This window comes from Scylla paramamosain, chromosome 46, assembly GCF_035594125.1.
Source record: "Scylla paramamosain isolate STU-SP2022 chromosome 46, ASM3559412v1, whole genome shotgun sequence".
NCBI classification, from domain to species: domain Eukaryota; kingdom Metazoa; phylum Arthropoda; class Malacostraca; order Decapoda; family Portunidae; genus Scylla; species Scylla paramamosain.
Genome location: NC_087196.1, coordinates 6,503,780 through 6,518,425, shown reverse-complemented (window position 1 = coordinate 6,518,425; position 14,646 = coordinate 6,503,780). Strand labels below are relative to the sequence as shown.

The following is a 14,646-nucleotide window of genomic DNA, read 5'->3' as shown; positions in this document are numbered from 1 at the left end:
TTTCTTTCCTTCCTCTTTCCTCTCCTTTCATTTTCCTTCTCCTTCCTTTCGTGTGAGAATATTTACATAATCGAACCTAATATTTTCTTTCCTTCCATCTTCCTGTCTTTCTTTCATGATTTCTTTCCTTCCTTTTTTCTTTCTTTCCTTCTTCTTCCTTTCCTCCTTTCCTTCATTAACGAGGAGGGAAAGAAGGCTTGGGGGCGGAGGGAAAATAATAATAATGTGGTTTTCTCAGCCTCAGTGCCTCTTGAGACTCAGTACGGGGAGGGTGTGTGTGTCTGGTGCTGCTGACTCTTGCTGACTTACTGACTGTGGTTTTTGCTGACTCGCTGACTAATTTAAGAATCTTGGTGTAGTAAAGTAGAGAGAGAGAGAGAGAGATGGCGTTTGAGTGACAAAAATAGTAAATATTTTTTTTAACTTTGAAAAAATGCGAATGAAAAAAAAGTTGAATGAATAAGAATTTTTAATGAAGAAAAGTAAAATAATTAATGAAAAATAGTAAAAGGAAAAAAATATGGTAGTAATAGTAGTAGTAGTAGCTTAAGAGATGCACAAATGTACTTTCATGGTTCAAAATAACGACAACGAGGTACAATAATTGACCTAAACTGTACGACCACTTACGTACGAAAGAGCCTAATTGTATACAGCGAGTACGGTAATACTTACACAGCGGGGTACGATAATAATTACACATCTGGGTACGATATTAATTACGCCGGGTATGAAGTTACTGATGAGTACTTTTGTAGAATGATCAGAAGAGTAATGAGGATAAATAAGGTTAAAATACGCCAAGTGACACGTGTTAGTACTTCAAGAATTAATATGGTAATGTTTTGCAGACGCGCGTTTTGTTAATTAGAAGTTTTGGTGGAATGAATGTTCGCTAGTGATTTGAAATATTCTCTCTCTCTCTCTCTCTCTCTCTCTCTCTCTCCACGACAGTATATTATAGTTAGTAGGGAACACACACAAGAGAGAGAGAGAGAGAGAGAGAGAGAGAGAGAGAGAGAGAGAGAGAGAGAGAGAGAGAGAGAGAGAGAGAGAAGTAATTTTTCTGTGTTTCTTGCAGTGTAAATAAACGAAAGAAGAAACAAAAAACAAGAGATGATAAGGAATAGTGACAAATGTGATAAACCAAAGTGCAAATAAAAAGAACATCAAAGAATATCAAATGAAAATATAAAAACCAAAAAAATATGCTGAAATTTTTTTTGAAAACTCGTTTAATTAAAAGCTGAAAAAGAAGACGAAATATAAAATAAACAATAAACTTAAAGGAACGATAAAGTGACTGCAAAGAAGGAAGGAAATAAATAAAGAAAAAAAGTAAGTAAAGAAAATAAAATAAAGGAGATACATTTAATGAACTCATCTTGAAAAAAAAGAAAAAAAAACGTGAGAAAATAATAAAAATAAACAGTTGAAGTAAACAATTATAGAAAATAAATAAACAAATGGAAAAAAAGTAAAGAACAAGAAAATTAGAGAACTTATCCCTAAAAAAATAAATAAAAAAAAATTGACCTTACGACCTTATTTCCTTGACACTCATAAGTGGTAAGGTCATCATGGGTCAAGGCAAGGCAGGCGAGGTCAATAGGTCACGTGTCTACCCTCGCGTGATCCCTCTGGTGGTGGTGGTGGTGGTGGTGGTGACCTGCTGCGTGGATGTGGCTAGGAGCAGGCCAGTTGTGGCAGGTGTGTGGCTGTTGTTGTTGTTGTTGTTGTTGTTATGGTGGTGGTGGTGGTGGTGGTACTGGTAGTATTGTTATTATTGCTACTGCTGCTTCTACAACAACAACAACAACAACAACAGCAACTACTACTACTACTACTACTACTACTACTACTACTACTACTACTACTACTACTACTACTGATAATAATAATAATAATAATAATAATAATAGTAATAATAATAATAATAATAGTAATACCACAACTATTACTACTACTGTTCACACACACACACACACACACACACACACACACACACACACATCCGTGTCATTGGGTCACATCTCTTCTGTGTGTGTGTGTGTGTGTGTGTGTGTGTGTGTGTGTGTGGTGAGCGGAGATGCCCGTGGTTACCGTCTGTTAGTGATGTGCGGTTGCTGCACACACACACACACACACACACACACACACACACACACACACACACAGTTATTATTAGCATTTCTTATACTTCAATATACAACAAAAAGTTAATACATTCTTTTATTGATGTTTATTTGTTTAAGTGTGAACGTAATTTTAAAGTCAAGTTTGTAATACTGAAGTAATTAATTGTTCTACTTCGCATACTTAGTAGTAGTGAAGTTATGTGTGTGTTTCATTTTGTTTGTGGTAGTTCATCATTAGGTTAGGTTGGGTTAAGTTAAGATATCATTATGATCATTATTATTATTATTATTGCAACTGTTTTTCTCTAGTTAACGTTAGGTTAGGTTAGGATAGCATTATCATTATTATCATTGTTATTATTGTTATTGCTTTCTCTCGTTAAGGTTGTCAGGTTGCACTCGGTTAGGTTAGGTTATCACTATTATCACCATTATTATCATTGTTACTTTTACTACTGTTTTCTCTTCTAAAGGTGACAGTCAGACAGCAACAGACGACCAACAGACAACATGGGATTGGAACCAGTACCAAGACCAAGATCAAGACCTCGAGAAAAGTGACCCATCTCGATCTGGTTCATCTGGACATGACCCTGACAGACCAAATGACGTCTTTTCTCTTTCCCTCACCTCACCTTTACCCATAAGCACTGTACTATCCCCATTAGCCACACAGGCACCTTGGGGAACGCAGTTGTTACACCTTTCACACCAGCCCACCTTTCGTAACCCTCACAAAAGCATTCCTTCACATTTATCTTCGAATTCTGTAGCTGAGGTAAATTTGCGTCGTAAGTTGGATGTTACTTCGTCACCTTCCGTTTCATTCACGCCTAAAACTTTGTATCTTTTACCCCGGAATCTTGCTGAAAGGCGAATGACACCTAAGCGTAAGAGAAACATAAATGAAGCTTGGTTTGATCCTACTAAAGATGATGATGTTTCCAGAGACGAAAATGTAGGCATGTTTTATCCTGTTGGATTTGGAAGTGGAGACATGGTTACGGAAGCACAGGGAAGGATACAAGATTCAGTAGCAGAAAAGATACAACCTGTATATATTCGTTCACAGCCACAACGCCAGACCTTTCCTGCAGGAGAGGGACACCTAACAGCACTCCTCAGCATCTTGAAGGAGGCGGGAGACAGTCACACAGCACGCGAAGAAGTGGAGAGGACAAGACTAACACAAGAATTCAATACGTTTACGGAAAATTTAATAAACATGAATTTATCTGAAGCCGATATTGTATCCCTTCTGCAAGTGATTCATAAGTATTTAGAAAACCAAGAGAACTGGAACCTCCCCTCTGGCAGCTACGATTCACGCCAAAAGCATCGGTTCACAGCGCAACCTAGATTATCCCCACTATCAAAGGCCTTAGAAGATCGGGAGTCTCGCATCTCCTCGAATGAAGAAACGAAGACTAAGGTTTCCATTCGTGGTGGTCTTTGGAAAGAAAGTGCCTCGCCTCCCGCCACCACTGTCGGTCCGTTCACCTACAACAACGGCACCGTCACCTTCCACAACGGCGTGCCAGACTTCGGGGTCCACTCAATGCTACAGAAGTTACATTACATTCTGACGGGCAAACTTGACTCGCTTCAACACCCGACTTCTGCTTCTACATCTACTACTACGACTGCTGCTGATATCTTTGCTGCCACCATTTTCAGCATGTTCACTCCCATTGCTACCACTTCTGCTACCAACACCTTCAATATGACTACGATTCCTACTACTTCCACTACTACCTTCACCACGACCCCTGCTACTACCACTACCTCCACCACCACCCCTGCTACTTCCACCACCACCATGGCCCCTACTACATCCACCACGACCAGTACTACTACCACCACCTCTACCACGACCCCTGCTACTACTACCACCACTACTACCACCACCAGCATGACTCCTACTACTACCTCCACTTCTACCACGACCCCTGCTACTACTACTACCACCACCACCACCAGCACCACCAGCATGACTCCTACTACTACCTCCACCACAATGCCTACTACTACCTCCACCACAACGCCTACTACTACCACCACCTCTAACACAACCATCACTACTAACACCAGCACGACCCCCTCTACTACCACCATCACCACCACTACCACCAAGCCCAAGTCAGCCTACCTATCGTCAGGAGTTCAAATAACCTTCGAGAATGGAGTTCCTGTCATATCCTACAGTAAAGGTTCTGCTCCCCGTCCCATCCTGTCCATGCTGCAGCAGGCTGTTAACACTGCCGTCGAATCGGAGTCACCTGAAGGGAACGGGCACCTGAAAAATGAGATTCAGGGCATTGAAACAAACATCCCTCAACCTCCTACTCTCTCCCTTGAAAGCAGAACCACTAGTGAACCTGCACGGTCAGATATTGTACAAAGTGTTGGCACAAAACCATTTCCCGTTTTCTGGGACACTGGAGCACCAGACACAGAAAACGACGGTCATTTCTCCATCCTTAAGCACCTGCAGGAGTTTCTATTTATAAAGGACAAGACTGTAACCGATGTATTACCTGCAGAAGGCGATGAAGACACGGACCCTCCCCAGTACAGAATTGGGAGTCGCGATGACCTAAGCACTGAGGATGAAGGCTCTGAAGTTACCACCACACAGCCTGAGGACGACTCAGCTATCCAGCGGGAAGACCAGGGACAGGTCGTCATCAGCGTCACTCAGACTCAGAACCAGAACCAAAATCAAGTCGTACCCTGGCTGTTGGTTCGCCCTGGACACTCGCCAAGCTCCCAAGGTCCTCTTCAGGGACTCCACTCTTATTCGCAAAGACCGACTGGTGTTGGTCTGGTTCCATGGCTTCCTTATCAGCTGTTAGGGCTGTCGAACCTGCTTTCCAAGCCTACCGCCACCACCATGCAGCCAGGTCAGAGCGGTTCGGGGACCTCCTCCTGTACCTCTCCTTTCTCCGTGGTTCCAAATCCTGACAGTTCCAATGAGGACTCTGGTGTGTTCTCCTTCAAGGTGGTTCAGAGTGCCTTCCGATCAGAACAGTGTCTGGCCGGTTTTCCCTTCCAAGTCGTCACAAACCTAAATACCTCCAGTGGCTTCCCTTTTACAGTCACGTCTGGTATAAATGGATCCCTTTCAGACAGTGGCAGGTACCCGTTCCAGATCATTCCAACCCCGGATGGTATGGGGGGGGTGACCTTTTCAATAGAACCACACCCAGATGACCCGAACCCAGGACAGTATCCTTTCACCATAGTGCCTGACCCTAATGACCCTGACAGTTTCCTTGTAGTGCCAAAACCAGGGTCAGGGACAACACAGGGATCATCAGGGGTGGGAAATAGTACAGGGAATCATCCTTACCTGCTTGTACCTGAAGGAGTAGCAGTAGGAGGAGGACCTGTCACTGTCATATCCAAGAACCCACTGACCAATTCTTCTGAAGGAGGGAAAGATGAACCGTACTTTGAAATACTGGAGTCGATTGGTTCTGAAGGTAGGCATCCGGTTCTGGTGTACCCAAGACCTCCTGATGAGTCCGGTTCTACTAGCCAGCCTACACATATCTTCATACCGGACCCGACTGCCCCGCCTACCACATCTGGACTGGTACCTGGTGTTTTAGTTGCCATACCACAACAAACCACTACAACAACTACTACTACTACCACCACACCTGCCATGACTACTGCAAGCTCCATGACTCCAGCTACTGCTACTACTACTGCTATTACTACCATAGCTACTACTGCTTCTACTACTACTACTGCTGTCCCTACCACCACTGCCACTACTACTACTGGTACCACAACAACCTCATCCCTCTCCACATCCAGCAATAATACAGAAGAACCGAAAACTACCAAGGAAATGGCTACCATGGAACCAACAACAACAGAACCAACCACAATGAAACCAGATACAATGGAACCCACAACAACTGCGGAACCAACTACAGCAGAACTGACCACCATGGAACCAATGACCACCCGTGAACCAACCACCATGGAACCCACGACCATAGAACGAAGTACTGTAGAACCGACAACCACAGTAAAACCAACTACTGCAGAACCAATGACCACTACAGAACTAACAACTACTGTGGAACCAGCTACTACTGATGAACCCACGACCACCATGGAACCAACGACCACCATAGAACTAACGACCACCATGGAATCAAAGACGACCATGGAATCCACGACCACCATGGAACCAACGACCACCATGGAACCAACGACCACCATGGAACCAACGACCACTGATGAACCAACGACCACAATGGAACCAACGACCACCATGGAACCAACGACCACCATGGAACCCACGACCACTGATGAACCAACGACCACCATGGAACCAATGACCACTATGGAACCCACGACCACCATGGAACCAACGACCACCATGGAACCAATGACCACTATGGAACCCACGACCACCATGGAACCCACGACCACCATGGAACCAACGACCACCATGGAACCAATGACCACTATGAAACCAACGACCACCATGGAACCAACGACCACTATGGAACCAACGACCACCATGGAACCAACGACCACTATGGAACCAACGACCACCATGGAACCAACGACCACTATGGAACCAACGACCACCATAGAACCAATGACCACTATGGAACCAACGACCACCATGGAAACAACGACCACCATGGAACCCACGACCACCATGGAACCAACGACCACTATGGAACCAACTACCTCTATAGAATCCACGACCACCATGGAACCCACGACCACCATGGAACTAACGACCACTGACGAATCAACGACCACCATGGAACCCACGACCACCATGGAACCAACGACCACTAATGAACCAATGACCACCATGGAACTAATGACCAGTGATGAACCAACGACCACTATGAAACCAACGACCACTTATGAACTAACGACTACCATGGAACCAACAACCACTATGGAACCAACGACCACCATGGAACCAACGACCACCATGGAACCAACGACCACTGATGAACCAACGACCACCATGGAACCGATGACCACTGTGGAACAAACGACGACTGTGGAACCAATGACCACCATGGAACCCACGACCACCATGGAACCCACGACCACCATGGAACCCACGACCACCATGGAACCAACGACCACTGATGAACCAACGACTACCATGGAACCAACGACCACCATGGAACCCACGACCACTGATGAACCAACGACCACCATGGAACCAACGACCACTGATGAACCAACGACCACCATGGAACCAACGACCACCATGGAACCAACGACCACTGATGAACCAACGACCACCATGGAACCCACGACCACCATGGAACCAACGATCACTGATGAACCAACGACCACCATGGAACCCACGACCACCATGGAACCAACGACCACTGATGAACCAACGACCACCATGGAACCAACGACCACTGATGAACCAACGACCACCATGGAACCAACGACCACTGATGAACCCACGACCACCATGGAACCCACGACCACCATGGAACCAACGACCACTGATGAACCAACGACCACCATGGAACCAACGACCACTGATGAACCAACGACCACCATGGAACCAACGACCACCATGGAATCGATGACCACTGTGGAACAAACGACGACCGTGGAACCAACGACCACCATGGAACCAACGACCACTGATGAACCAACGACCACCATGGAACCCACGACCACCATGGAACCAACGACCACCATGGAACCAACGACCACTGATGAACCAACGACCACCATGGAACCAACGACCACTGATGAACCAACGACCACCATGGAACCAACGACCACCATCGAACCAACGACCACCATGGAACCATCGACCACTGATGAACCAACGACCACCATGGAACCAACGACCACTGATGTACCAACGACCACCATGGAACCAACGACCACTGATGAACCAACGACCACCATGGAACCAACGACCACTATGGAACCAACGACCACCATGGAACCAACGACCACTGATGAACCAACGACCACCATGGAACCAACGACCACCATGGAATCAACGACCACTGATGAACCAACGACCACCATGGAACCAACGACCACCATGGAATCAATGACCACTGATGAACCAACAACCTCCATGGAACCAACGACCACCATGGAATCCACGACCACCATGGAACCAACGACCACTATGGAACCCACGACCACCATGGAACCAACGACCACCATGGAATCCACGACCACCATGGAACCAACGACCACCATGGAACCCACGACCACCATAGAACCAAGGACCACTGATGAACCAACGACCACCATGGAATCCACGACCACCATGGAACCAACGACCACTGATGAACCAACGACCACCATGGAATCAACGACCACCATGGAACCAACGACCACTGATGAACCAACGACCACCATGGAACCCACGACCACCATGGAACCAAGGACCACCATGGAATCCACAACCACCATGGAACCAACGACCACCATGGAATCCACGACCACCATGGAACCAACGACCACTGATGAACCAACGACCACCATGGAACCCACGACCACCATGGAACCAAGGACCACCATGGAATCCACAACCACCATGGAACCAACGACCACCATGGAATCCACGACCACCATGGAACCAACGACCACTGATGAACCAACGACCACCATGGAACCAACGACCACCATGGAATCCACGACCACCATGGAACCAACGACCACTGATGAACCAACGACCACCAATGAACCAACGACCACTGTTGAACCCACGACCACCATGGAACCAACGACCACCATGGAACCCACGACCACCATGGAACCAACGACCACTGATGAACCAACGACCACCAATGAACCAACGACCACAACTACAACTACAACTACAACCACACCCACCACCACAACTACCACCACTACCACCACAACGACTACCACCACTACGACTACTACTACTCCGACTACTACTACTACTAGAAGAACCACGACTAGAAGAACGACCACACGGCGACCTCTCATTCCTATCAACCCTCACAGCGCGTCACGTTTGAATTTGAATGCGTCAATCACAAGCGAGTTTGCCGAGATGACCAATCATTTGCCGGGAGGAGCTGGTGACGTCATTTCGGGAGCCAATCACAGGAGAGCTTCGCCTTCAGGAAGAACACGAACTAATACAAAATTCAGTGACTTTTGGACAAAATTTTGGGGATGGTCAGCGCGGAACGAAATGCTATGAGAGAGAGAGAGAGAGAGAGAGAGAGAGAGAGAGAGAGAGAGAGAGAGAGAGAGAGAGAGAGAGAGAGAGAGAGAGAGAGAGAGAGAGAGAGAGTTGGGTGCTAGTGCAGGAGTGTTAAAGGAATAACAATTTCTGCTTCTTCATAGGTGATGTTAACTAAATTAGATGAATAAAATTAAAGCCACTTAAACCTTTGAACTACTGTATTATTTGTTCCTCCTTTTGTATGTATGTATGTATGTATGTATGTATGTATGTATGTATGCTCGTATGTATATGTGTACGCATGTTTCGTTATTAGAGGTATGCACAAATGAAAAAGCGAATAGATAAAACAAAATATTACTAGTAATAATTGAATTACTAAAATGCACAGCGATTTTTTTCCAAGGTAAGAGAGAGAGAGAGAGAGAGAGAGAGAGAGAGAGAGAGAGAGAGAGAGAGAGAGAGAGAGAGAATGATGCTAACAATAATGATAATAATAATAGTAATAATAATAATAATAACAATAATAATAATAATAATAATAATAACAATAATAATAACAATAACAATAACAATACTCATAATTCCAGGTGTGGGGGCAACAGGTGACCAGAAGGGAACCACTCGACAATTATTACCTGGCCGGAAACAGAAAACGGAGCCGGAAGTGGTAACAGAGACAGGCGGTGGTGGTGGTGATGGTGGAAGGCGAGAGTCGAGGCTTAGAAGCGTGATCATTCGAGTGAACCAGAGCCAGAACCAGGAGCAGAACCAGAGGCCAATTGTGGTGGGGGTGAACCGGCCCCTCCCCCCTCTCCCCCAGTCCTCACAACCCTCACCTGTATTTTGGGTCTTACCTGTAATCTGGGGGGAGTCTTACCTTACAACTACTGCTACTACTACTACTGCTACTGCTACTGCTGCTACTGGTGTTAATAGTGCTTCTGATACTACTACTACTACTGGTGGTGGTGGTGGTGGTACTGCTACTTCTTCTGCTACTACTACTACTGTGTCTTCTACTTCTACGGCTACTACATCTGCTGCTCCTACTACTACTACTACTACTACTACTACTGTAAGTACAGCAGAAACTACCATGCCAACTACTACTGGTACTAACACTCCTCCTCCTCCTACTACTACATCTACTACCACTACTACTACTATTACTTCATCATCTACCTCAAATAGTACTGCTACCACTCCATCTACCACTGACACCACCACCACCACCACTACTGCTACTACAACCGCCCCATTTACATCCACCAGCACCACTACCACTACTGCACCACCTACTACTGCAAGGACTACTATTCCTATCAACCCGTATGATACAACTAATCCTACAACAAAACTCTTAGGTTAGGTTAGGTAGTCTCTTAAGAAGACCTAACCGTGTATCTTAATCTTGATCTTGATCCAGGCGACAAATCTCCTTCAATTCGGGTATTAGTTTTATGTTAGCGTCTCTTAAATGGAGAACGAGAGAGAAAAATAAATGAATAAACTGAATCTAGTTTAAAATGTTAACCTTTATTCTTAAACGCTTTAGTTAGCCTTTCAAAATATCGTTTTCTGTCACACCCAATGAACTTAGTAAGGAGATACTATTTTTTTTCTATTATTCTCCAGTACTTCCTCCTCCTCCTCCTCCTCCTCCCCCTCCTCTCCTCCTCCTCCTCCTCCTCCTCCTCCTCCTCCTCCTCCTCCTCCTCCTCCTCAGTTAGGTAACCATTAACGTTACACATTATCGCCATATGAATGAAGATCTTGTACTATTTCGTAACACCTCCCCCCTCCCTCTCTCTCTCTCTCTCTCTCTCTCTCTCTCTCTCTCTCTCTCTCTGGTAATGCTTAGATTATCTGTTTTTATCTAATTTTTTCGATAATGAGAAAGGGGTATGGAAGAAGGAGAAGGAAGAGTAGAAAGAAGAAAAAGAAGATAACTAGAAGAGGTGGTATAATTTTAGCAGAAGAAAAAGAACATGTGTGTGTGTGTGTGTGTGTGTGTGTGTGTTTGTGTGTGTGAACAACCTCTATAAGTGTTTCCTCCTTCCTTCCTTCCTTCACTTCCTGGCAACACAACACACAAACTGACTCACGAACACATTAGCAATCATCAAAACAGTTATTCACTTTTCCTCTAATATCGTAAGTAAGAGCAGTGGCAGTTTTTAAATTATATGTGGAACAACTGTCATAAGGTCAAAGGAACAAGAAACACTCCCACTGACTAACTCTCACTTAGCCACCTACTCCCTATTTCCTTAATTAGAGACATAAGACAAACTAATCTCATAATCCTATCAGAATCTAAAAAAAAAAAAAAAGCAGGTTAGTTAAGTAGCGTTTCAGCAAGTGTGTAGCGGTAAATTAGGCAGGTGTGGACACGAGAACAGTTAACCTGCTGCTCACCTGCTCTCCGTCACTCGCTCACTCACTCATTCACCAACTCACTGCAGTTTTCTTATTCCATCAGCATGACAAACTAGCGGGGTTCTATCTGTACTCTTTAATTTCAAGGTAACAGTATCCAGACAAACAAACCTGCTTTCTTACGATTAGATAATGGGCTAGAGAGAGAGAGAGAGAGAGAGAGAGAGAGAGAGAGAGAGAGAGAGAGAGAGAGATCTATTACATCACTACCTTATGTAACTTCTGAATCCATCCCGGAACATAAGTACAACCGACCCTAAGGAGAGAGAGAGAGAGAGAGAGAGAGAGAGAGAGAGAGAGAGAGAGAGAGAGAGAGAGAGAGAGAGAGAGAGAGAGAACACGCCGCCAAGATAAACAGATGTTGGTGTATTTAATAAGTAAACATTTAACTAAGCCACCTCAATTTGTTTTTGTCTTGCAGTCACGCGACGAAGGAGGAGGAGGAGGAGGAGGAGGAGGAGGAGGAGGAGAAGGAGAAGGAGGAGGAGTGACTGACCTTTCGAAATGTCCTGCTGGGATTTCAAGGTCTTGGTCAGAGAGAGAGAGAGAGAGAGAGAGAGAGAGAGAGAGAGAGAGAGAGAGAGAGAGAGAGAGAGAGAGAGAGAGAGAGAGAGAGAGAGAGAGAGAGAGTGTACTTATGTATGTGTACTTACTATCTATGTTACATCTCCTCCTTCTCTTTTCTCTTCACCTCCTCCTCCTCCTCCTCCTCCTCCTCCACCTCCTCCTCCTCCTCCTCTTGAGTGTTGCTGATAAGTCACGTGACAGGCTGGGTCTTGTAGTAGTAGTAGTAGTAGTAGTAGTAGTAGTAGTAGTAGTAGTTGTTGTTGTTGTTGTTATTGTTGCGTTACTACTACTACTACTACTACTACTACTACTACTACTACTACTACTACTACTACAAGAACAACAACAACAACAACAACAACAACAACAACAACAACAACAACAACAACAATTAGCAAAACACTACATCTCTTCCCAATATCCTCAAGTTTAGGTTAGGTAAAATCAAGTTAGGTAAGGTTAGATTAGATGAAGTTAGGTCAAGAGAGGTTAGGTTACAGCTGGGTCTAGTTAGGTTAGGGAGGGAGAGCAGTGGAGTGAGAGAGGAGAGAGGAAGGAATGTGCTGCGGTGTTGACCCTGATGGAGATGCAGATGTGAGAATGACCTAAGCAGAGAGAGAGAGAGAGAGAGAGAGAGAGAGAGAGAGAGAGAGAGAGAGTCATGCTGAGTGTCTCTAAGGATTTATTTATATTCTTCTTTCTTCCTCTCTTCCCTTCCTCCTTGCAATAGTTACTTTGTGGGGGGAAGGGACTGCAGTGGTGGGGCAGTGGTGTGGTGGGGGAAGGCAGGTAAACATTGTCTTGTCATGGTTACTTGGTAAAGGGGCAAGCACAGGTGTGGTGGCGGTGGCGGTGGTGGTGGCGCTACTACAACTACTACTACTACTACTACTACTACTACTACTACTACTACTACTACTACTACTACCATCACCATTACTATTATCTCAAAATAATTTCCAGAGAGAGAGAGAGAGAGAGAGAGAGACGGTAATGAGAAGGAATAAGTAGGTACAAAGAACATACGTGTAAGAACTTCCCAGCAGCGCAAATAAATTACTGTAATATTTCTTTTCCCGAGGAGGAGGAGGAGGAGAAGGAGGAGGAGGAGGAGGAGGAAAGTACAGGAATTTTCTTTCTTGACCTTTATAGTTAATGGCTATGATGATGAATGACTACTGTAAAAGTGTGTTCGTGTGTGTGTGTGTGTGTGTGTGTGTGTGTGTGTGTGTGTGTGTGTGTGTGTGTGTGTGTGTGTGTGTGTGTGTGTGTGTGTTGTCAAGGGAATTAAAAAAAAGTCTTAATAACGCAAAAGAAAAAAAAGTAAACACACACACACACACACACACACACACACACACACACACACACACTCTTAAATGTCACACTACCTGCCTTCCACATATTAATTAAGGATCATAACTCACCGTTAATAGTGGTAGTAGTAGTAGTAGTAGTAGTAGTAGTAGTAGTAGTAAAAATGATAGTAATAATGTGATTTCTCATATTGTTCGTTTATTTAATGTTGCTAAGGTTACTTCCTTGTTTTTATTAATACTATCGATGTGTGTGTGTGTGTGTGTGTGTGTGTGTGTGTACCTGACAAATTTCTTCCTAGTACACTCAAGGGCATGAGAATGAATTATTATACACACACACACACACACACACACACACACACACACACACACACACACATACCATCCCACCGTCTCTCTCTCTCTCTCTCTCTCTCTCTCCTCTCTCTCTCTCTCTCTCCTGATATTTCTATTTTTAGCATCAGTTCTATTCACTGTTCCGTATCGTTCTAATGATAACAGAGAATCTTTAGTTGACAGAGCAAATGAAAGGGAATCTCATTATCTCGCATTAATACATAAAACGTAGGTATGGTATGTGCGTGTGTGTGTGTGTGTGTGTGTGTAACCTTGAAAATGCGTCGCTGAATTATGACTAGCAGGAGCTGTTGTGGTGTAGTAGTAGTAGTAGTAGTAGTAGTAGTAGTTGTAGTAGTAGTAGTAGTGGTGGTGGTGGTAGTAGTAGTAACAGTTGTTGTTGTAGTTGCTTGTTTTGTTGTTTTCACTACTACTACTACTACTACTACTACTACTACTACTACTACTACTACTACTATAAGAAAACAAGAAACACTCAAGCTTCATTCAGTACAATACAACACTACTTCATTACAATTTCATCACGTAATTTATACAGTCATTACACTAGAGGAGGACTGCAACACACATACAGACACCCACACTTTTGTATTTATAGACGATAAACACGCGAGGTAGACTG

General features: G+C 44.5%; 2 protein-coding genes across 2 annotated transcripts; both read left to right on the top strand.

Annotated features, from left to right (window-relative positions):
• Nucleotides 1-249: 249 nt before the first annotated feature.
• On the top strand, nt 250-7,254 carry LOC135094769 (mucin-2-like; the record flags this gene model as incomplete). The annotated part of the gene is made up of 3 exons (XM_063995128.1): nt 250-284; nt 1,082-1,710; nt 2,612-7,254. Coding segments are annotated over exons 2-3 (4,773 nt in total), but the record flags the coding sequence as incomplete, so codon positions are not given.
• A 792-nt stretch (nt 7,255-8,046) lies between these two features.
• Nucleotides 8,047-9,533, top strand: LOC135094715 (300 kDa antigen AG231-like). Its single transcript, XM_063995048.1, has one exon. It carries the CDS (start codon nt 8,068-8,070, stop codon nt 9,352-9,354), a length of 1,287 nt encoding a protein of 428 aa, XP_063851118.1. The 5' UTR covers nt 8,047-8,067; the 3' UTR covers nt 9,355-9,533.
• The last annotated feature ends 5,113 nt before the right edge of the window (nt 9,534-14,646 follow it).